General features: G+C 59.9%; 2 protein-coding genes across 2 annotated transcripts; one reads left to right on the top strand and one right to left on the bottom strand.

Moving 5' to 3' along the window:
- Window positions 1-1,033: 1,033 nt before the first annotated feature.
- On the top strand, window positions 1,034-6,661 carry LOC105480700 (DiGeorge syndrome critical region gene 6 like). The gene is made up of 5 exons (XM_011739808.3): window positions 1,034-1,217; window positions 1,297-1,457; window positions 4,826-4,926; window positions 5,528-5,668; window positions 6,122-6,661. The coding sequence occupies exons 1-5, from the start codon at window positions 1,108-1,110 to the stop codon at window positions 6,269-6,271; spliced, it is 663 nt and encodes a 220-aa protein (XP_011738110.2). The 5' UTR covers window positions 1,034-1,107; the 3' UTR covers window positions 6,272-6,661.
- A 998-nt stretch (window positions 6,662-7,659) lies between these two features.
- LOC139358392 (proline dehydrogenase 1, mitochondrial-like) lies at window positions 7,660-21,522 on the bottom strand. The gene is given in 10 exon segments (XM_071078924.1): window positions 7,660-8,048; window positions 11,548-11,646; window positions 13,016-13,191; window positions 14,142-14,288; window positions 14,410-14,502; window positions 16,101-16,182; window positions 17,171-17,250; window positions 17,663-17,773; window positions 18,169-18,217; window positions 21,182-21,522. Coding segments are annotated over 10 exon segments (1,512 nt in total). The 3' UTR covers window positions 7,660-7,714.
- Window positions 21,523-23,133: the final 1,611 nt, after the last annotated feature.

Here is a 23,133-nt window from a genome sequence, read left to right as displayed (position 1 = left end):
TGCTGGCGCTTCAGGGGGACCCCAGTTGGCTCAACGCCCCCTCTCCCTCATAGCCAATCACTAACCAATGTTCTCTCTGGAAACCAGTCATAATTCCTAACCTAGTCAAAGCAGGTCATCCCACACAGTCCAGCCACCCCGCAGGCAGCTAAAGAGTGCTCGGTGAAACGCAAGTCTGAGCGTGTCTGTGTCCCCAAGCCTTTCCGTGCCCCCTGCCGCTCTTCGGACAAGCCCCCAGCAGCCTCTGTAATGGGCAGCCCCCGCCCTTGTCTCCTGCGCTGGCTTCCGCAGCCTGGCACACCGGTCCTCTCGTCCATCCACCTGACCTGATTCTGGCAGGGCCTTTGCAGAAGACTTTCCTCCACCCCAACCCCTCCTATTAAAGTCTGTTCCTAGCCGGTTCAGCCCCAGCCACCAGAAGCCCCCCAGCCCCGGCCCAGCAGCTGGCCTGGGGAGCGGGGAGAGCGCAGTCTGGGTTACGGGCTGGGGACCGGGCAGCCCCGGGCGACCATGCAGGCCCAGATGGGGACTCTGGCTCCGACTGTCCTGCCCCAGAGGCTCTAGGGTGGTCCCGTCTGTCTCACCCCGGGGGGCGGGGAGGACGCAGACAGACCCCAGCGCCACTGCTCGGCCGCAGATGATGCCTTAGACCCAGGTTCTGTAGGCTCTGGCCCGAGCGCCCTCCCTCTGGGGGAAGGCGGGTGACCGGGACAGTCCACCTTGCAGGCTCGCCGGCGCGGAGCCGGGACCTCAGCCCGCACTGACACAGCAAGGGCCGGTGGGATTCTCCATGGCCCTGCGATATCCAGGTGGCGGAGTCTCGCCTCTAAGGTGGCGCAGGGAGCAGGCAGGTGCAAGCCTGGGCTGAGCGAAACCCTCCTCGGAGTCTCCGCAGAGGGGCAAGGCGCGCCTCCCTCTGAATGAGCAGGCGGCGGGGCGCGGGCCAGGACAGGTGGCCGGTCGCGTCGCGCTCGGGACTGTCGTAAAAGGGGGCGGGACGCTCCGCTCGCGGGACTGTCGTAAAAGGGGCGGGACGCGCCGCGCTCGGGATGACGTGAAGTTGGGGAAGCTCGTTGCTGCCGCCGGCGGCTACCGGGCGTCCGCGCGATGGAGCTATACGCGGGTGCCTTGGAGGAGGTGGCGGACGGTGCCCGGCAGCAAGAGCGACACTACCAGTTGCTGTCCGCGCTGCAGAGCCTGGTGAAGGAGTTGCCCAGGTACGCGGGCGGGCGGGCGGCGGCCTGCCGAGGCGGTGTCGGGTCCCTCCAGGGCTCACCGCGCCCCCCTACCCCGCAGCTCCTTCCAGCAGCGCCTGTCCTACACCACGCTCAGCGACCTGGCCCTGGCGCTTCTCGACGGCACCGTGTTCGAAATCGTGCAGGGGCTACTGGAGATCCAGCACCTCACTGAAAAGAGCCTGTACAACCAGCGCCTGCGCCTGCAGAACGAGCACCGAGGTGCGCGGGGGCAGCGGGACGAGGTGCCTCCTCCTCGGGGTCTGCGCCTCCCGGCAGCTCTTGGTATCTGTGCAGATCGGCTCCTTCCTTGGGAGTGTTCGAAAAAGGTCCCTAAGATTAACAAAATCAAGGGCGCGGAGACTGAGACAGCGCCTTTTTAGTGACCAGTGGGTCCAACCAGTTTTGTTTTCAGTTGCTGCAGCCCCCACTTGTTAGCAGAAACTCCTTGCTCGGGCTTCCCTGTGCCCCAGCCCCTTCCAGACCGGACGGCCCTAGGCCTCGGTGCCTGGTTGGCCTACAGGCAGACTCTGGTGGTGGCACTGATTGCGTTGCCCCTCAGTAGTTGGAGGTCTGTTGACAGCTGTGCAGCGAGCGCCTTTCAGGGTCAGTTCCCTCTCAGACCTCGCAGGGCCTCATTCCAGTTGCACATCAAATTCCTAAGCACTGTCTCCTGTGGCGCCCTCCCAAACCCGAAGAGCTTCCCACTTGAGCCGCATGCTTGGTGGGCTTGGGAGTCCTTTCCTGCGAATTATATAGGCCAGGTCCCCCTGCACCATCAGATTTCAACCTTCGCTATTTTATTTTTCCCAAACTTCTTTTAAAAGTTGAAACACTTAGAAAAGCTGAAAAGATAGTCTACTGCGTGCGCTTGTGCTCGCCGCTGAAAGTTCAGTAGTGAACGTTCTGCTCTAGTGCTTGATATCCCAAAATGCGTGCATGTAACAGCATAGCGGTTCACCTAGAGTCTTCAGCGTTCCTGGAGACCAGGATTTTCAACCCAGCAATGTTGACATTTGTGACTGGGTAAGTCTATGGTGAGATGCTGTCTTGCGCATTGCAGGGTGGCAGGGGTACCGTCCCTAGTCCGGAAAACCAAGAATGCCTCCAGACAACCGGGGGGTGGGGTCAACCTTGGCCTCGGATTGGGAGCAAGTTCTCTAGAACAAGAGTGGTCTCCTACACAGCTGCCGAGGGTAGCCCCCTGAGAAATTAACTGTTCTGGGTGTCTCCTGACTTTCAGTGCACGGCCACATCATGCTACCTAACTTGTGGCAAATTGTTGATTTATAAGTAAGGATCCAGTCCAAGTTCATATACTACAATTGGCTACTTTGGTCTCTTTGCTTCTGGAACAGTCCCCAGCATTTATCGTGGCATTGACTTTGTGTAGAGTCCAGGGCAAATGCCCTGCTGTGGATCTATCAGGTTGCTTCCTCGTGCATTTAACCTGCTTCTCCACTCTCTGGGTTTCCTGTACACTGGACTGCTGGTAGAAGCCTGATTAGAAGCAGGTTTAATGTGGCAAAAATTCCTCCTAGTGGTGCAAGGCGCCCTTCCCCAGAAGGCAGGCGCTGTCCATCTGCTCCAGGATTCGTGTTTCTATCAAAAATGGATGTCGGATTTTGGTAGACCCGTTTGGCAGCTCTTGAGATAATCACATGGTGAATCATTTTCTATGACTACAGTGAATTACAGTTACTTGAATTCCATCCTACTTGGTCATGCTGTAGTATCCTCTTTATGTACGCTGGATTTGATTTGCTAAAATCTTAAGAATTTTTTGGTGTATGTTCATGACAAACTGTGGTCTATAGTTTTCATGTAATATCATCTGGTTTGGGTATCAGGGTTTTTGCCAGCCGTATAGGATGAGTTTGGAAGTGTTCTCTCCTCTTCTGTTTTCCAGAAGAGTTTGTGTAGATTTGGCATTACTTCTTCCCCTAAATGTCTGGGCGACTGTCTTTTTAAAATTTTTTATTGAGCTGTAAGAGGCATACAGTTTAATCCCAAGTGCATGGCTCAGTCCTTGATGCTCAGACTGTGCCATGTGTGGCCAGTGGGGGCGCTCCAGGCTCCTTTAGATGCCTCCCCATCATTCCGTGAGCACTTCCTTGCTTTCTGGTTCCAGAGCGTGTTCAGGCTCATCTTTTGTTTTCTCCCTGTCTCAGTCCTGGAATCGGCCATTTTTCCACAGGGCCCTGGTCCCTTCTAGTGGGATGGGGAGTTTCAATAACTCCCTGGGCCCATTGCTGTTTGGGCCAGGCCCTGGTTCCACCAGCAGCAGGCATGCCTGCGTTGACGTTCTGCTTCTCCTTTCTGATTTGGCAGGGGTGAGTGGCTGCTCCTACCTCCTTTGTGTTCCCTGGGCATGTCTAAGGCCAGGCCCCTTCTGCCCAGGCAGCCGGCGTGGCTCTCTTCTTGCCTTTTGGTTGCCTACCTAGTGGAATCTGGTAGTGGGCCTGGCACTTGTAGCAATGTTTGATCAGTAGAGTGAAGGAGATGACATTTCCCTGCTTCCCTGTGTTATGGAGATGTCTCGAGGGAGCTCTTGGTTTGAAACATATTTCATGTGATAAATGCCATCATTGAGGTGTGTACAGAATGCCAAGAAACAGGAGATCGGGGAAGGCTGCAGGCACAGAGGGAGCCAGCTACCTGCAGGGGAGCCTCAGGGACCCTGGAGTTCCCTGGAAACTTGCCACCAGAGAAGAGCTGCAACATCAGGGCTCTTCCCAGGAACAGAGTGTTGGGTTTCACATTTCTTGTGGCCAGGGACCCCTCCTTCCTGGGGAGCTGTAGCCATTTGGCACTTACTGCAGTGGCGCCAGCTGCGGGGTGCTGCATGTTCTGTTTCATGGTAGTTTATGTCCCATGATCGCTTCCTCTGTACATTCCCCTCAGACTAGACAGTTTGCATACATCTGTGTTTGTGCACAGTTCAGCAGGGACCGTGGAGCTTTACTTGGTGGCCGAGGGTGAGCTCCTCAAAGCCGCACAGGCTTATGGTGCCCCAAGCTCATCCCAAACTTGGGCCTCCCAGGTCTGCCCACCCTTCTCCGTCTGGCGCTGTGCCAGAGCTGGGAACTGCAGATGGGGGAGGGGGCTGCCCACCCTGAAGGGTGGAGGGGCCGAGCACACCCCTGGTAGGCAGAGGCCCCACACTCAGGCTCAGCGACCCCGCTCCTCCTGCTCCTTTCCCATGCCTTTGTCTGAGGTGGTCTCCGACACTTGAGTAGATGTCCAGTGGCCTGTGGCCATGGGGGCCCTGAAGCCCTCAGACTGCAGCCTCCCTCCCACCCGCCTCCTCCAGCTGCCCTGGGTCTGCGGCTGCAGCTTTGGCCCCACCCGGCCAGTCTTCCCCACCCCACCCTCTTTCAGTCCCCCGCACCTTCTGGAGTCCCCTGGAGACTTGCCATTGGAGGGCCCGGCCCTGGGTGACAGTAGGGTAGGAAGATGGAGGAGGCTGGCGTCCCTACTGCAGATACGCCTTTGGCCTGGCTGCTCTGCTGGGCTGGCAAGGCAGGTGCCCATGGGTGAGGGCTGCTGCCAAGTCCCACCGCCTGCTGACCGGCTCTCATCCCTCCCAGTGCTCAGGCAGGCGCTGCGGCAGAAGCACCAGGAAGCCCAGCAGGCCTGCCGGCCCCACAACCTGCCTGTGCTTCAGGCAGCTCAGCAGCGAGAACTAGAGGTACTGAGAACACAGGCAGGGTGGCCGGCCTAGCTGTCCTGTGGGCACCATCTGGCTCTGCTGACTGGAGGGGTGTTGGGGCTCAGGTGTGGGTGGCTACTCTGGGCCTGAGTGGGCCACTGGAGGCCTAGTGAGTCCTACCAGGTGGCTCTTCCCTGAGGGTGCCAGGTGTGCTGGGGCTGGGTGGAGGGTGAGGGCCTACCAGTGCTCCCCTGGAGCTCACTGGTGCTCCTCGTGGGTTGGGGCCTCCGCAGAGCAGGTGGCCTTGAGGGGGTACAAGGGCAATGGTGGGGTGATGGGGCCAGCCAGGAAGCGGCCCATCCTTCTCCCAGGGAGCACAGGGACAACCAGAGACTGGCATGTAACCAACAAGCCATGGGGCAGGGTGTGCCTGCGGAGATGTGTGTGTGGTCCCAAGGCAGCCCCAAGTTAGGGCATTTGTGGAAGCCCCTTAGGGCCCCCTTCAGGAGTTCGCATGGCCGAGGAGAGGCCTGGGTGTGGTGAGGATGCATCGGTGGTGTCAGAGCTGGTGCTGCTGGGGACGGCAGCAGGAGCATGTGTTTGAGCTGCCCTCCCCCTCCCGCCCCACCCCTCATGGCAGGCGGTGGAACACCGGATCCGTGAGGAGCAGCGGGCGATGGACCGGAAGATCGTCCTGGAGCTGGACCGGAAGGTGGCTGACCAGCAGAGCACACTGGAGAAGGCGGGGGTGGCTGGCTTCTATGTGACCACCAACCCACAGGTCAGTGCCTGGGCCTGCTCCGCCCTAGCCCGAGTGCCCCTGGGCCCCACAGACCCCATTCCATCTGGGGTTTCACCGCTGGTCCCTGGGGAGCCAAGCTCAGGGTATAGGGGGTGAAGTGGAAGGATTGAGACTCTGGAAAGGATTTCTCTGCCATTCCCAGCACGGAGGCCAGGCCCATTCCCTACAGGAGGGTGAGCCAGCCAGCCACGGGGCACTGCCCACCCTCCCCAGGCCTGCTGTGCCCCACAGGGCCCTCTTCTGCTCCCCTCCCACATGCCATTCCGAGTGGCCCTGCTGGGGGCAGAGGCTCAGATTCTACCCTGTCCTGGCAGGCCATGACCAGGCTTCACAGGATGGCCGCCCTGTGGGCTCACTGCCTGGCACCCTTGGGCCGGGGTGAAAGGGGCCCGGGGGTCACTCTGGCCTTCACGGTGCCCCTCTGTATCCCAGGAGCTGATGCTGCAGATGAACCTGCTGGAACTCATCCGGAAGCTGCAGCAGAGGGGCTGCCGGGCAGGGAAGGCAGCCCTGGGACTGGGAGGTCCTTGGCAGCCACCTGCTGCCCAGTATGACCAGGAAGGCAGCCCTGTCCCACCATAGCCACAGGCAGCAGAAGTCTGGGCAGAGTTCATCTTCTGACCTTTGGCCACTGCCTTCCCAGCTGCCCACAGGGGTCCCCTGCTGAGGAGAGGCCGGGTGAACCCGGCTGCCTGTCCCCCTGCGTCTGGGACTTGCTGCCAAACGCTAGGTTGGTCTCATAAAAGGAAGGCCGGCCCAGCCTGCCGCTGTCTGCTTCAGGGCCCGGCAGAGAGTGAGGCCGGGGGTTCTCACACCTTCTCACTCCACGGGGCACATCCCAGCCTGCACCGCGGGCCACCCGAGTGCTTGTTCTGGTCTCAGCCGCTCCCTTGGCAGCTGCAGCCCCCATGCAGAAGAGGCTCCGAGGCCCAAGCTCTGTGTGACCCAGAGAAATAAAGATGCCTCAGTGTGGCTTGTGTGACAGCTGCAGGTTCTGCCATAACCAGGGCCCCAGTAGGGCCCCCGCCTCTGCTGCAGCAGAGGCCTCTGCCTGGGGGCCCCTTCCTGGGCTGTGTGCCCAGCCCACCACCCCTCCCCCTGTACGGAGACTGGGACCCTCCAGCCTTTCCTGCCCCAGCCCTGGTCCCAGGATGCTGTCACTGCCATCTGCACGGGGCCCCCATCCAAGCCCCAGGGCATGAGGACCACATCCAGCCTGCTTTGTGGGGCTGGGGGCTGGAGAGCGTGGGAGAAGACCCGGGGTGCAGGTGTGCGCCTGCCGCAGCCTGGTCAGTGTCCTGTGGGAACCACTAGGAGGCACCTGATGCAGGTCACGGGTAGAGGACTCTGGGTGGCAGGAATGGCCCGAGGAGGAGCCCTGGGGGAAGGCGTGCCAGACCCACGTAGAGAGCTTGGCCTCTGCATCTGCATGAGTCCCCTCCATGCTGGCCTGGGCCCATGGGCCCTGCTGGGTCCTTGTGGAGTCAGGGTTGGGGGTGTCCAGGTCTGCGCAGGGCCTGGCCTCCAGGAACAGATGATGCTGGAAGCCAGAGTCTGGGGTGAGACTTCTCTGACCCTGTCTGAGCCACTCCCTCTTTGCTGCCCAGAGCTGACCCTGTGTGAGGGCAGGGGCTGTCAGCTGCAGGAACAGTGGTTTATTGACCAGGCAGGGCCTCCCCAGCCCGGCCTCTGCTCCCCGAGGGGCTCGGGCTGTGTGGGCTGGCCCTGGCAGAAGGCGGACAATCCTCTAGGCCCAAGGACATGGGGGTCACAGAGGTGGGGCCTTGGGCCCACACATCCGGGGAGAGTTCCCAACCGTTCCCTGCAGCTATCCCAGGCAGGTAGCAGGTTTGGCCCACACCTGAGTGCCCAGACCCTGGGCAGGGCTGGGAGGCACCTGACCCCACCTCCAGCAGCTCTGCAAATGCTGAGAAAAAAAGGTGACTCTGTGTGAGGATGGGGTTGGCTGCAGCTGTGGCGATGGCCCGGGGTGGGGCCTGGAGGCCGAGGGTGGGCTGGCGGGTGCTAGGTGCGGCAATGAAAGAGGCTGCCAGTTCGGAGCCACCGCAAAAGCTTCAGCCACAGCAGCTGCCGAGTGCCCTTCATGAGGCTGCTGTTCTCCAGGGCGCGGTGGGACAAGTAGGGCAGCACCTCCATCACGGGGCCGTAGGGCACGTACTTGTAGCCGGCCTGGCCTGCATGGGGGCAGATACGCCATGAGGTGCAGGCCCAGAACCGCACCCCATCACACCAGGGAGGGCCCCACTCACCCAGCGGGAAGCTGATCTGGTCACACATGCCTAGCAGCTGTCCAAAGTACACCTGGTGGTCAGCGGGATGCAGGCACAGCTCCTCCATCCTATGCAAGTGGAGCCAGGAGCTGAGGGCCAGTTCCAGGACACTGTCCCCGGTGCAGGGGTACAGGGCTCTTGTCCCAGCTCTGAGCCCATCCTACTACCCCAGATCCCCCATCTACACTCTTCAGACTTCATCCCCTGCAAGGTGGGGCTGGGGTATGGGCTCTGCCTGGCCCTGCCCCAGTGAGGTCTCTTCTCAGCAGGACTCTGCTGGGCTGCCCTACTCTTCTCCCTGGGGAGGCCTCAGCCCTTAGCCAACAAGATCCTCCTCCTGCTTTCCCCACCCTCCCCTCTGCCACCTCTCCTCTACCTCCCTTCCTGGAGGTGCAGCCCTTCCTGGGGCCCTGACCCACCCAGCAGCCTGCCCCACAGGGCAGGGAAGCTCCTCGGCTCTCCTGCCATCCCTTCCTCAAGCCCCTCCAGGGTTCTGCGGTATGACTGGTCTCCGGCCCTGCCCTTGCCCTCTGTGGGCTGCTCCTCTGCCCCATCCCCACAGCTGCTCTGTCCCACACAGCTGCCACCAGCCCCCGAGTCCTCGGAAGGCGGCTGCCCTGAACCGAGATGTGCTGCACATGTCACATACACACGGGATTTAGGAGACTTTGTAGAAACATAATACTCAATGACGCGTTGCTTTTCTAAAAGCAGCTGGAATACGATTTGAAGTAATATTTTGTATATTTTGGGTTAATTAAAATGTATTCTTGAAATTCATTTTATCTTTTTTAATGTAGCTACTAAAAAATTTTACAGATGTGGCTTGCATTATATATCTGTTAGCACTGCTCAGATATTGGGGTGGGGCCCTCAACTCTGTCCTGTCTTCACACCACCCCTGACAGGGTCTTACAAAGATTCTCAGGGTTTGAAATATCCATGCAGTGACAGTTCTCACGTTTCATTTCCAGCTTCCTATATCCAGGTATCCTGACTTAGCCGGTCTGCACAGCACTGGGGCCCCCACCCTGGGCTGAGTTCCGCCCGCTCCTCACACATCACCTGGGTGACTGGCGGGGCCTGTGCTGTGCTTCCCACTCCCTCCCCGAGGGCCTCACCTCCCCTGTTCTCTCCCCGCCCCAGCCCTGGCTCCCAGAGTACCCATCAGCCAGAGGCCCTTTCCCTCCATCCCTGGGCTGGGCTCCAGTGTCGGGACCACCCAGTCTAAAGCAGGCACCCGTCTCTGCCACATTGCCCTGGTCTCCATCGTGTGTCTCCCTCAACCCCAGGACAAGAACCCAAGAGCCGGGCTGCCACTGCTGGCTGCCCCCTCCCCTGTGGTGTGCATGGCCTCTGCCATGTGACTGCAGCTACCCCCAGCGCCGGGCAGCAACTCACTCCGCCTGGCATCTGGGCTTGGCCTCATGAGGCATTTTGGCCAACAGGGAGGTACCAAAGGTGACACAAGCAGAGGCTTGCCCTCTCCAGGCCTTCTGGAAGCCTGAGCCCACCACATGCCCAAGCCTGGGCTGGCCTGTGAGACACTGGACCTGGGTACAGCCTCCTTTACTGCCCCAGCCATGAATGAACTCACTAGGCCCCACCGGCCCCAGATCACAGATGCAGGAGGGACACAGGCACGGCCAGCGGCAGAAGCATCAGCTGAGCCAGCCCGCCCAGGCCTCCAGAACATGCCACTGTTTCAGCCTCTAAGTTTGGGGCTGGTTGGTTCCTCAGCCAAAGCCAATGCGGGTTGTTTGAGGGTGGGTGGTGTGGCAGTCTGGGCCCGGCATAGGACAGAGCAGCTGCCATAGTCTAGAAGCACTCAGGGTAGGGGACCCCAGCTCCCCAGAGCTCCCCAGCCACCCACAGCAGGGGCACAGAGCTGAAGCCTGCAGGGGTCCAGCCTCAGGCAGGGTTGTGAGCATGGTATTGGGGGAACCTGGCACACGGCCCTTGGGGCCATGAGGAGAGAGCCCGACTGCCACTCAGGGGAGGGGGAAGCTGTGTCCAGTGGGGAAGCCACTGCCACAGCAAGACAGTGGGGACAGACAGGTGCTGGGGGGAAGCTGGAGAGAGGAAGCCCTGCTGAGGGCAGGCTGTCCTTTTGGAGTTGGATGGTGATGTGTCTAGTCAGGCTGTGAGCTCACCAGCATTGAGAGTCCACCCAGAGGCTGGGAGTCCTGATTACAAGCTGAGAGGACCCACCAGCTCCCGAGTGCTGGCTCCTGCTGGCCGCCAGGCCTGTGCGTGTGGAGACAGTGAGTCTGTCCCATCTATGACAATTAGCAGAGGGTCAGGGCACAAAAGCGGGTGTGCTGCGATTTCAGGCCATGAAAAAGCAGCAGCATCGTGAACAAAGGCTGAATGTGGACATAAGTGAATGATTTCAGAGCCGTGAGTCAGCTCCCCGAGCAGCTCCAGGATGTGTCCTGTTGGCTGCAGCCCTGGCCCCAAGCCTGGCCCTGTGGCTTCACAGCTCCTTGGGGAGCCCCCTTGTGCCACAAGCCTTGGATCTGGAACACCCTGCCCTGCTGTGGAGTGGAACCTCTGCTCAGCTCCTAGGAAGGTGAGAGCCAGCGAGGCCACTGCCCAGGCCCCCGAGGGTTCTAGGGGTCCCATCCCTGGGAAGGCGGAATCTGGGAGGGGAGGGGGAACCTAGGACCCCATTGTGTGCATAGCTTGGGCTAAGGCATGAGATAAAACCGGGGTGACAGTACTGGAATATCCAAGAACTGACTTCACCTAACTGCTGCCTTTGACTTGTTAGAATTCTACCAAAGTTGTGCTCCATGGGACACATGTTTAAAGGGAAAACAGACCGTTACATTCCAGATGTAGTAAAAATGTTAAGGGAACTGCTTATAAATGAGGCGGCGCTGTGGAGGCCTCCTGAGGGACTGGGCTCCAGCACTGCATCTGTACCTTTCAGGAGCCCTCCGAATCCCCTAATGAAACTTAGGTTTTTAATTGTGAAGTTTAATAAGTCAGATGTTAATTTTTAAAAGACTGGTTATAGTGGCTCATGCCTGTAATTGCAGCACTTTGAGAGGCCAAGAAGGGAGAATCACTTGAGGCCAAGAGTTTGAGACAAGTCTGGTCAACATGGTGAAACCCTGTCTCTGCTAAAAATACAAAAAATTAGCCAGGCATGGTGGTGCACACCTGTAATCCCAGCCACTTGGGAGGCTGAGGCATGAGGAATTGCTTGAACTTGGGAGGTGGAGGTTGCAGTGAGCCGAGACCATGCCACTGCACTCCAGCCAAGGTGACAGAGCGAGATTCTATCTTAAAAAAAAAAAAAAAAAAATGTTAATTTTAAAAACCAACGTAACTGCAAAGAGCCTTTGTGCTCACAGTCCAATGTCCAGAATGCCAGCAGGCCCGGGCCTGCAGGCACTGAAGCTGCCCTCCAGCTCATTTCACCAACCTTTCCCCACAACTGCCCGCCTGCACCCAGCAGGTTGCTCTGCCCACCCTGAGCTCTGCGCTGCTGCCACCTCTCCCCAACCAGAGGAGCCAACGGCTCGGGTGGGGTGTCGGTGCAGGGTGGGGCGCACCTACCTGCGCAGCGTGAAGCGCACTGTGTCCTCGTTGTGGGAGGCCACCATCACCTTGGCCTTGGCGTTGTGCTTCAGCTCCTCCAGCACGTAGTCCAGGCACCTGTGGAGAGTGCCACGTGTGCCCAGTTCCAGCCTGTGGTCGCCTGCGCCTCTCATTACCAGCTGCACAGAGAGGAGGCCGAGGGCAGGCCCAGGGCCATCCAGTGAGCTGGCTCTTTCCAAGGGTGTCCACAGGATCCCACAGGATCAGGAGGAACAGGAGCAGCATCTGCCCCTCCCAGCACCTCATGAAAAAGAAAGACCAGCAACCAAGAAGAAGTGAGCGATGTCTGGGACCAGACAATTCATGCAGAACCAGCTGGGGTGCAGCGTCCCTGCATCGAACATGCCGTGACACTGGGGACCAGCCCAAACATGGCCATGAGCCTCATGACAGACACAGCTTTGCTTCTGGGGAGGGATCCTACAGTGCCCCCCGGCCCTGCAAGGAAATAAAAGGGAAGCAGGTCCCTATAGGGCACAGTGGGGGTGGGCATCCCGGTGCACCAGGAAGCCCGAGCAGTACCACGCTCCTGCAGCGAGGACACAGCAGGCTTGACCACGCGCACATTCTCTCTGACCCAGCAATTCCAGTTCCAGGAACCTAGGACAGCTGCATCCTCAGACACAAAACCCCTGATGGCCCGTGTGTACCATAGAGGGTGACGGTGTGTCCAGCGAGTCCCTGTTACAATAACCAGACTGAAACCAGTAAGATCAAAGATGCTGGACACACAGTCCCGGGCACCCCATGCCGGCTGGTAACAGCGCCACTCTGCAAGCCCACAAAAGGGGACCCAGATGGAATGAGAAATGAAAAGCACATTGGGCAGAGAACACACTACAACGCAAACAACAATGGCGGAGATGTGTGCGCTGCGGCACGATGGGCACGGCGGCTGCAGGAGGGGAGCTGCAGGCAACCAGGAGACACCTGGGGTCTCTGAATTTGCAGCACACACGCCTCTAAGAGGAAAAGCTCATGGTTGGCCAACCTGTGCTACATGAAAAGATCACCAGGAAACTAGAGCAGTAAAAGCAGGTGCAGAACAGCTGATGGGCGATCCCACTGTGTGAACTGAAAAGCAAACAGGCTGAGCCTGCGGGGTGGGGAGGGCCGGGTGCTCGTGCACATCTCTGGATCTAAGTGTCTACAGGAGCCGGCTCAGGGAACTGTGGCCTATTTTGCTTTGTTCAATGGGCTTTTCTATATTTGTAAAAGAATAACCTTAATGTTTTTGAAAAAGCAACACATGACACAAAAGCAGAGGAAATACCAGTTCTGACCTGGGGACACACGAGGCTGCCACTCCTGCTGGGGTCTTCTGGCCCCAGCAGGGTGGGACAGGGTCAGTCTCCAAGCCTCTCCCTCAGGTCCGGTTTCTTGGCACCCTGCCCTGGGAAGATGGAGGTGCGGGAGAGCTGCGCACCTGTGGTACATGGCGTTGGTGGCCTCGTACGTGGGGTTGATGGGGTCCTCATAGCCGATCTCTGCCGCATGGGCTCGCTCCTGGGCCAGGTAGGCGCCCCGCACCAGCTTGGCCCCAAAACACCAGCACTCACAGCGAGCCAGCTCCATGCCCAGGGTCACATTGTCATAGGCATCCTGTGGGGCCAGGGCCAAAAGTCGCAGGGAGCCTGGGCAAGCCCAAGTGACAGCAGGATGGGGCCTTCCTGGGCCCAGGTGCAGTCACCAGGGCTGGGCAGCAGCTGCCTGGGGAGGTACAGCTCAGGGCACCTGGAGCAGGTGTGGGTGAGGATCTGTCCCCAAGGAGCAATGGCAATGGGGATGTCTGCAGCTTCCTGTGTGGCCCGTGGACAGCCCTGTGGGAGCAGCCCAGGCACCAGCAGCCATCATGTGCCCTAGACTCCCAGGCTGACTGGGGGACGGGATGTGTACTGCAGGCTCCTGCCTGGACCCCTCCCCATGCCACCCTGTGTCCTCCGGGCACCCGGCTCACCCCTGAGAGCTCTGAACCTGTTAACATCCCTGAGCAGTTTGGGGCCCACAGGCTAGGGTGGGCTCCCTGAATACATGTGACATCCTGGGTGAGTCTTTCCGGGGAGGGCCCAAAGCTTTCATCCGGTTCTTAGGGGCGTTGAACTGAAAACACGCTGGAGGAAATGGTCATGTGGCGCCTTCCACGTTTGGGGCGTCAGGCACATCTAGTGGACCCTCATAGAGATCGCTGTCTTCCTCCTGCTCCTTAGACACTCGGCGGGTTCCGAGAACCACAGGAGAGGCTGCGGGCAGCGGGCCCTTCTTCCTACTCTGAGCCAGTCACCCCGGCCTTGGCCTCCTCTGCAGGCCTGGCTGTGGCCACCACCTAAGGGGCTCTTTCCTGGGCCCTGGGGCCCGCCCTGGGTGAGCTGTGCTGCAGAAGACCCCAGCAATCCCTTGGGGGCACGGCCCACTCCCTCCTCCATCCCGTGAGCTCCCTGGCGGGTGCTGAGTGTAGAGCCAGGCAAATGCCAGGGAGCTCAGATGAGAGGAGCCCCGCCTGTGGGGTCTCCAAGCCCCAAGGCAGGCAGGGAGGGGCTGAGCGGGGAGCTTGCCTTGAGGTAGCACTGGTACGTGTTGAAGATGAGCGGCTTCTCCACATTGAACTTGCGCTGCATCTCCAGCGTCAGGCGGCTGATGGCCGGCTGGAAGTAGGTCTGCTCGGCGTCCACCATCAGCCGCACGCCCACCTCTGTGGCTTTCTGAGAGGTGCAGAGGGAGGAGCAGTGGGAGCAACTGTTGCTCAGGTGAGGCAGGTGCCCTCTTCTGCACGAGTCCCAGGTCCCCAAGGCCCCAGCCCTCTGTCCAAGCAGGGCAGCTCACCTTGGCCAGGACATCCATCCGCTGTAGCATCCTCGTCATCTGTAGCTCCTCCTCCTCAGTGAACCGGGACAGCAGGGGCTCCAGCTGTCCTGTCTGGGGGTGCAGCACATGGTCAGGCCACAAGCGAGGGCTGGAAAGTGCCACCCTGAGGCCCAGGCTAAACCTTTCTCAGTGTTCCCAGCCCACGGGAACCCTCTGATCCGCCCATGCAGGGCCGGGAGGGCCACCTGGACACAGCAACACAGCGCCTGGGAACCTCCAACGCAGCCAGTGCACTGCCCTACGTGGGCCTGGTGGCACCATGAGGGAGCTCATTGGCCATGTCCGTGGGCCCCAGGCTCAGTCTAGGCCTGCACCCCAAAGTGTGTACTCTAGCAGCCTCCCCAGTTCCCACCGAGGCCTCACTGTTGTGGGAGGGCCCCCTGCAGCTCCCATGTGACACTGAGGAAGTGAACACTGACCACCCAATCGTCAAACAGAAGGCTCCGCCCGGAGCAGGGAGAGGACCCAGGAGGAGGAACCCCTGGCTACAGGCTGACAGGGCGGTCGTGCAGCACATGCTGACACGTGGCTAGGGACCAGGGCAACCTCCAGGATGAGGCCTTCAAGGAGCTAGTGCTCAGAGGCCATGGGGACCCATCCCGCAGGGCCTCCCGCTCACCCCTTTGCTGCCCCAGCAGCCTCACCTCACTGAGCACACACAGTACCGCTCTAGCCCTTGCTACACCATGCTAAAGTCTCCAGCAGCTGGTGGCCTTGGTGCACAGCCGCTCTGTACACACGGCGCCCCGAGCCTCTGGGTCGAGGTCTCTAAGTGTGAGGCTGGGCCCTTAGTGGACTGGGGCTGGATGTGTCATGGAAAGCTGCCTCTGCAGGATATTTTCTGAAGGTGCTTCTGTTCTTTCTTCGAATCCCAGCTTAGGTTGTGGTTTCAAGCATTCTGCCAGGTCCTGGGCCCCCCTCCCACAGGCAGATGACTCTCATTCCTCTCCCCGCTGTGTACAGGCTGGCCTGGTGACATGCTTCTAACAAAGAGAACTCGGCAGAAAAGATACCGTGTGACTTTTGAGGTGAGGCAGGAAAAGGTCACCCAGCTTCTGCCTGGCTCTCACGTCTCAGGGGACACTGGCAGGAAAAGGTCACCCAGCTTCTGCCTGGCTCTCACGTCTCAGGGGACACTGGCCCTTAGAGCCCAGCTGCCGTGTTGGGATAAAGCCCAAGCCACAGCCAGCACCAACTTCCAGACATGGGAGCGGGCGCCTCCACCAGGTCCCAGCCCACCACTCTGTGAGTACAGCTACCCAGGAGACCCCAAGGGAGGACTGCCCGGCTGAGCCCTGTCAACCCCAGAACCATGAGGGAGAAGCAGAGTGACTGCTGCGTTTCAGGCCTCTGAAGTTTGGGGTGACCTGATGCACAAGACAGATGACTGGGGGAAGGCCCAGACCCCCTCTCCTTGTGGTGTCTTAAGGCTCTGCGTGGGTCTCTGTCCCACCAAGCACTCTGTGGGCACTAGTGGGTTTGTCTCCTTCCCCCTGGACCATAGGGGGTCTGTGGGGCCATAGTGTGCAATGATCTTGGTCATGTTAAGTTCCCAGGGTGGGCAACCAGAGACACGCGTGGCAGGCTGAACTCCCTTCTCAGCCCAGCGCCCTGCTGAGCAGGGCCTCACCGAGGAGCGGAGGCGTTACCTGAGCGTTGGGGACCACCAGGTGCTTGGAGAGCTTGGTCCTGCTGTCGATGATGCTGCCCCAGTCCAGCAGGTCCACGGTGCTGAGGGAGGAGGCGCATCAGCAGAGGGGGCGACCCCACCTGTGGGTGCTGGGGTCGGGTGGGGGATCCAGGCCCAAACCTGTCCGTTCACCAACCACCACAAAACCCACCTCGGTGTGCAGTTTTAAAAGACAGAGAAGGCTGAGGCAGGAGAATGGAGTGAACCCAGGAGGCAGAGCTTGCAGTGAGCAGAGATCGTGCCACTGCACTCCAGCCTGGGCGACAGAGTGAGACTCTGTCTCGGGAAAAAAAAAAAAAAAAGACAGAGAAAATGTAAATACTGTTCTCTGTTTAAAAATTTAAAACCAGTGGCGTGCAGTGGCTCAAACTTGTAATCCCAGCACTTTGGGAGGCTACGGTGGGCAGGTCACTTGAGCCCAGGAGTTTGAAACCAGCCTGGGCAACATGGTGAGACCTGGTCTCTATAAACATAAATTAATTAAAATAATTTAAAACCAAAACACAAACAGTCCTGTATCTAGGCGGCTCTGAAAACACTGAGTACCCTAGGGCTGTTTTGGGCTTGTGGAGGGGCCGAGCATAGGCAGCCAGGCAGGAGGTGGACACAGCTCCAGGGGCCAGGGAGGACACAGTGGGCAAGGCTGACAGTATGTGAGGGGATGGCTCACTACTGCACCACCCCAGTCACCTCCCCACTTCAACTGGGGGCTCCTGGTGACCTCGGTCCCAGCCCCTGACCCCAAGGATGGGGCGTGGGGCTCTGATCCTTCACCTGCCAGCGTGGGCTCCAGGGGGGCTGAGAGTGCCACCTTTGCTCTGGACCCAGATAATTCTATAATGAGCCCTCTATGGGGGCCTCAGAGACCTGAGGCCATCAAGTCCTGCTGTGTGAAAAGCAGGTCCTTCAGCACTGTCATCCCAAGGCCCACCCTCTCAGGCAGGGCAGCCAGGACTGGGAGACGCCGCTGGGGCTTGGCTAGAACCATGGCTGATGCTTGTGTCCTCTCAGCCTGGGGGCTGTTCTCACCCAGACACTCCCAGGGTCTCCGCCGTGAACCAGTCCTCAATCTCAGCCTTGGATGCGATGCCCATCTTTGCAACACTTTCCTTGAGAAGTGAGAAGGCCTGGATCAGCCCCATTCATTCACATTTTATCCTTCCCCCACCCATTGGCCTCTGGTGCTGTTTCTGGCTTTATTACATCATTAGCGAGAACGGGATCCATTTCTGGTTTGTTTCTACTGCATAGACAGGTCTATTCCCACCCTGCTGCTGATGCTCGCCCATGCCCTGCAGGGCTGGTCCCCAGCCCTCCCACCAGCATCTCCCCACTCTGTTCAGCGTCCCTCTGACCTCCTCCTCCCCACAAGGCCAACCCCAGCAGCTGCAGAGTGAACCACATGCCCTGGATGAGTTCCCCAAACCACCTCAGACCACTGCCCACCATGCCCCCTGTGCGCCCCCACAGTGCCCACCCCCTCACAAGCCCCGGGAGTGGGGAAGGGGAGGGCTGCCCCACCTGCAGCGCCGCCACTTCCAGCCTGGTGTCCACGCCTGGCCAGCCCACAGCAGGCTGCTGACCCCACCCCACCCCACCCATGAAGTCCCCGCACATGGCGCTCTGGAGGTCCTGTAGAGATGGAAGGGCGGGGTCTGTGTTTGCCATGCAGGTGCAGGACAGCAGTGGGCACAGGGGCTGCCTGTCCCCTGCCGAGCAGCCCCCACAGGCTCCCTGCCTCGGTTTCCTCCCCTGTGCCACCAGCACCATAGGCTGCTCACCCGTGGGTCACAGGACCCAGAAACACCAAGCATGGCTAAGGCAGAGACACCCCAGCAAGGCCCCCTTGCTCAGGCCTCTGCCCCAGAGCCAGGGTCTCTCAGGCACCTCTGATGTTCCTGCCCCCACACAGCCAGCCCGCAGTCCCACCCGGTCCTCCAGGCCGACCCTCTTGCAGCATTCTTCCCCTGACACTTGTTTCCAAGCAGCAACCAGAAATGTTCCTTTAAAGTGAAAGCAGATCTTACCATCTCATCTTGTTTAATGTCACCCCAATGCAGGGCCTTCCCCTTCCATCTGCCCCGGGAGAACAGGCAATGGGTGAGAAGACGCCCCTCACCCTGGTGGCCCAGCATTCAGCTGGCCACTCTGACCCCCAGCCCCAGTCGGGAGGCGGCTTCCAAGCACTGCTCGGCAGGGCCAGGTGCAGTGGTATGCACCTGTAATCCCAGCACTTTGGGAGGCCCAAGTAGAAGGTTCACTTGAGCCCAGGAGTTTGAGACTAGCCTGGGCAACATGGCTGGTCTCAAAATATGAAAAAATATGAAAAGTAGCTGGGTGTGGTAGTGTGCGCCTGTAATCCCAGCACTTTGGGAGGCCAAGATGGGGGGATCACTTGAGCCCAGGAGTTCCAGGCCAACCAGGGCAACATAGTGAGACCTCATCTTTTTTCTTTTTCTTTTTTTTTTTTTTTTTTTTTTGAGATAGAGTCTCACTCTGTCACCCAGGCTGGAGTGCAGTGGCATGATCCTGGCTCACTGCAACCTCCACCTCCCAAGTTCAAGCAATTGTCCTCTCTCAGCCTCCCAAATACCTGGGATTAAAGGCACCTGCTGCCATGGCTGGCTAATGTTTGGTATTTTAGTGGAGACAGGGTTTCACCGTGTTGCCCGAGCTGGTCTCGAACTCCTGAGCTCAGGCAATCCACCAGCCTCAGCCTCCCAGTGTGCTGGAATTACAGGCATGAGCCACCATGCCCAACCGTGAGAACTCCCCTTTACAAAAATTAACAAAACAAAACAAAACAAAAAAACTTGGCCTGGTGTGGTGGTGTGCACCTGTAGACCCAGTTACTCAGAGGCTGAGGTGGGAGGATGGCTTGCGCTCAGGAGGTCTAGGCTGCAGTGAGCTATGATCACACCACTGCACTCTAGCGTGGGCAACAGAGCAAGACCCAGTCTCATTTGAAACAAACAAACAAACAAAAACATAAACAGGCCTGGGACCTGCTGCCCCTGACGGAGGGCTGCTGGGGCCAGCATGCGGCTGTGCAGGGTCAGGTGTTTCTAACACTGAACGACATTGGGCTTTGGTGACCTCTGGCTTCTCTAGCCCTCGAGCCCTGCTTCCCCCATCTCTGGCCCCCAGAGGCTGTGTCAGGGAGGGATTCCCAGGCAGAAGATGCGGCACCAGCTCCCTGGGCACAGTGGCTCACACCTGTAATCCCAGCACTTTGGGAGGCCAAGGTAGGCAGATCACAAGGTCAGGAGATTGAGACGATACTGGCTAACATGATGAAACTGCGTCTCTACTAAAAATACAAAAATTAGCTGGGTGTGGTGGTACATGCCTGTAATTCCAGCTACTCGGGAGGCTGAGGCAGGAGAATCGCTTGAACCAGGGAGGTGGAGGTCACAGTGAGCAGAGATCAAAGCACTGCACTCCAGCCTGGTGACAGAATGAGATTCCATCTCAAAAAAAATAAGAAAGAAAGGAAACAGAAAAAAGAAACCTGACCTGGTGCCTTCCTAGTCCCCTCTCCATCCCAGCCACAAGGTGGGCATGGCTTCTGCATGGCTAGCCCCTGTCCCACTCAGCTGCCACCTAGGATGCCCGTCCTTGCCCATGGCTGGCCACTGCCTCCCCTGGCATTCCTGCCTTGCTGCCTCCTCCTCCTACTGCAGCACCACCAGCACTGGCTGCTCTTTCTGGATGCCCCTTAGATGTAGGCACTCCCCAAGGCCTCCACATCCCGTCCCTCCCCCTGCCAGTTCCTCTACCTGGGATGTCCCTTCTCACCTTCCTGTCCCCTTGGCCTGGGCTCTCCACGGCCACGGCTTGACCTTATGGCATCCTTATGCACACAAGCACAGCAACGGCCTCTCAGAGGCCACTGTCTGTCCATTTCAGCTCCTTCTTCCTCCACCATCCTCCGCACCCCTGCCACCACTGGTCCTAGGCTGACCATGGCGCTCCCCATGAGATTTGGGCCAACAGCATCTGACACTGATTTCGTGGACCTCTGCCCTTACCTCGCACCCGCCGAGGCCTCACCTAAGCTCAAGTACGGCTCGGTGCTTCTCATCTCCCACCGACCCCGGCCTCCCCCCCTCCCCCCGCCTCCTGGTGAGGCCAGGAGTGCAGCCCCCGACCTCCCAGTCTCATCTGAGACATCGACACCACCAGATCACACCCCGCCCCCCTCCCCACCACCGGCGCCAACAAACGGAACTTTGCAAACTCTTCCCAGGGTCACCTGGAGATAACCCTCATCTCTAATACCCCTAGGCCGATGCGGCTACAACAGCGTTCTGCTTGTTGCCCCCACCCCCACCCCCACCAAAAGCCCTCACACTTTTTTTTTTTTTTTTTTTTTTGAGACGGAGTCTTGCTCTGTGCCCCAGGCTGGAGTGCAGTGGCGCGATCTCGGCTCACTGCAAGCTCCGCCTCCCCGGGTTCACGCCATTCTCCTGCCTCAGCCTCCCGAGTAGCTGGGACTACAGGCGCCCGCCACCTCGCCCGGCTAATTTTCTTGTATTTTTAGTAGAGACGGGGTTTCACCGTGTTAGCCAGGATGGTCTCCATCTCTGACCTCGTGATCCGCCCGTCTCGGCCTCCCAAAGTGCTGGGATTACAGGCTTGAGCCACCGCGCCCGGCCACCCTCACACTTTTTAAAGTTACCATGGGTGAGTTCAAAGCTGGGCGTTTGAGGGGCTTCCCATTTTTCCCCAACAGTGTGCTCAGAGTCGCCGTGTCTGGGAAGCGGCTGGGTCCCGGGGATTGAACCCTGGGGTCCCAGGCTATGAACCCTACACCAGGCTTCTCTTGTGGCAACATGAAGAATACTCCATTTTAAATTCCAAGTGATAACTTTGTATTTCCACAAGTGGTATATATAGTAAATATTAAAATGACCATTGTTTTTAGTTGGTAGACATCGACAAGTAGGAAAATTTGCGAGGTCCGAAAGGAACTGCAGGAAACGTCTCCCTTCCTGGCTTCCCTCGCTCCAGGAGATGCTTGGGAGGCACCCCTTTCACGCCAGGAAGCTCCGTAAAGGCTCCTGGGACGGGCAGAAGCCCCATGCCCCCGCCTGCACCCCGCGCACCAGCTCGTGCCGCGCCAACAGCGCGGGCCAGGCGCACAAGCGCAGCACCAGCAGGCTGCGCGCCAGCTCCCAGGTTCGCCGGCTGCGGTACGCCTCCTGCGCGTTGCCGAAGTCCACGGCGGGCACCGGTGGCCGCACTGCCTTGGCCGACCCACGTCCCGGCACGGCCCCTGGGCCGGCGGCAGGCTGCTAGCGGACGGCCGGCGCCGCGGACAGCGAGGCGAAGCGGGGAATGTAGGGGTGCAGCGCGGGTAGGACGCGCCTCAGAGCCATGTCGGGACGCCGGTACCCGCCCGGGCCGCTTAAGTATGCGCTGTTGGTCCCGCCCCGCCCCGCCCCGCCCCGGAGACCCCTAGCCTAGCTCTCTCCTCTGGAGTCCCACGCTCCGAGCCGCGCCCACTCCTGGGGAGACACAGCCCCATCCCAGAGGCCCCGCCCCTCCCTAGCATCTGCACCCGCTCCTCCTGAGGCCCGGCCCCGCCACGCCCCGCCGTAGGGCCCATGCCTTCTCCACGTGAGTCCCTCGCCCGGCGCTCCGAGCAGCGCCCTTTCCCCAGGAGACGCCGCTCCACCCTAGGACCCCCGCTCCCACCTCTAGAGAACCCGCCTCGAGGTCCCAACCCCACCCCTGAGGGACCACCCCAACCCGAGGCCCGGCCCGCCCTGGTGGTCATGCTCCAGAAGACCAGCGCTTCCTCCGCAAGGGTTCCAGTACCCTCAGGACCCACCGCTCTTTCTCCTTATGAGGCCCCGCCCCGCGCTCCCAGCCGCGCCCGCTCCTCAGGAGGAGCCGCTCCGCGCCCCTACTCCCCGGGAGGCCCTGCCCCAGGCTCCCAGCCTCGCCCTCTCCTCGGAAGGCCCCGCCCCGCGCTCCCAGCCGCGGCCTCTCCTCGGGAGGTTCCGCCCAGCGCGCCGCAGCAGGGTCTTGGCAAGCCGTGGCCACACCCCCGCGAGAGACCGGGTCCCCTGCTCTACCCGCCGCGAGCTCCGCCTTCCCCACAGGAGACCCGCTCCCTTGGGAGTGACACCCCGCCCCCTTGGGAGCGGGACCACTGACCAGGCTTGCGGTCTCCCCACCACACCGGGTTTCCCGGGTCCCCAGGCCAGCCAGGTGGGTCCGGAACCCGCCGATCACTGCAGCCGCACACCTGCATTTCTCCCTGGTCCTTGAGCCGCGTGGACCCACAGCTGAGGCCGGATCAGCGGAGAATCCAGCCCTCAAAGTGGGTCCGCTTATCCTCTGGTCTAAATGGGTGTATGGGAAGCCGTCCTCTCCCTCCCACCCCACCCCCGCCTCAGGTTCCTTAGGGGCTTGCCCCGCATTCCTCTCCTGTCTTCCCAGTCCCACTGCCCACCCAAGGGCAAGCGCGCACCACTAGGCCCCCTCGGAACCTGTGCAGCCCGGTGGTTCTTCCCTGCCGCCCCACAAGACTCCGCTGGCCATGCCGCCTCCCCTGTAGGCCCGGCCTCAGTGCCGCCCGCGGGCCCCCTTTGCCTGAATGCCCCTCCCAGATGTCACTTTCTTGGTGGAACCAGCCCTGACAGCCTGCCGTAGTGCATCTCTCCCCATCACTCACCGCTGGGCCCCTCGTCACCTCAGGACATTCCTGCACCCCACAGACACTGGGTCTGGCTGTGGGTGGCAGCCTCCTCCCACCTCACCAGCAAAAGGCTTGCAACATCCAGGGGCTAGCTTAATGAAGAGCGTGGTCCACTTCAGCCAGTATCTGCTTCTCTCTGTGCTCCTTGCACCTTTCTGGAAAGGGCAGGAGGTACCTTGCATGCCCTGACCTGTTCTGCAATGTTGACATTTGAGGCTGAATAATTTCCTTGTGGTGGGAGCTGCCCTGTGCATTGCAGGTTATGTATCATCATCCCTGGCCT

The sequence above is a fragment of the Macaca nemestrina genome, chromosome 15, assembly GCF_043159975.1.
Source record: "Macaca nemestrina isolate mMacNem1 chromosome 15, mMacNem.hap1, whole genome shotgun sequence".
Classification (NCBI taxonomy): domain Eukaryota; kingdom Metazoa; phylum Chordata; class Mammalia; order Primates; family Cercopithecidae; genus Macaca; species Macaca nemestrina.
Note: the sequence above shows the minus strand (reverse complement) of the source record. Positions and strands in the feature narration are given on the sequence as shown.

Bases quoted from the DNA above. Each gene is read 5' to 3' on its own strand.
- LOC105480700 (XM_011739808.3), top strand. From the start codon at position 1,108: ATGGAGCTATACGCGGGTGCCTTGGAGGAGGTGGCGGACGGTGCCCGG. The intron at 4,927-5,527 runs GTACTGAGAACA...CCCTCATGGCAG, and splicing joins CTCAGCAGCGAGAACTAGAG to GCGGTGGAACACCGGATCCG. The intron at 5,669-6,121 runs GTCAGTGCCTGG...TCTGTATCCCAG, and splicing joins ATGTGACCACCAACCCACAG to GAGCTGATGCTGCAGATGAA.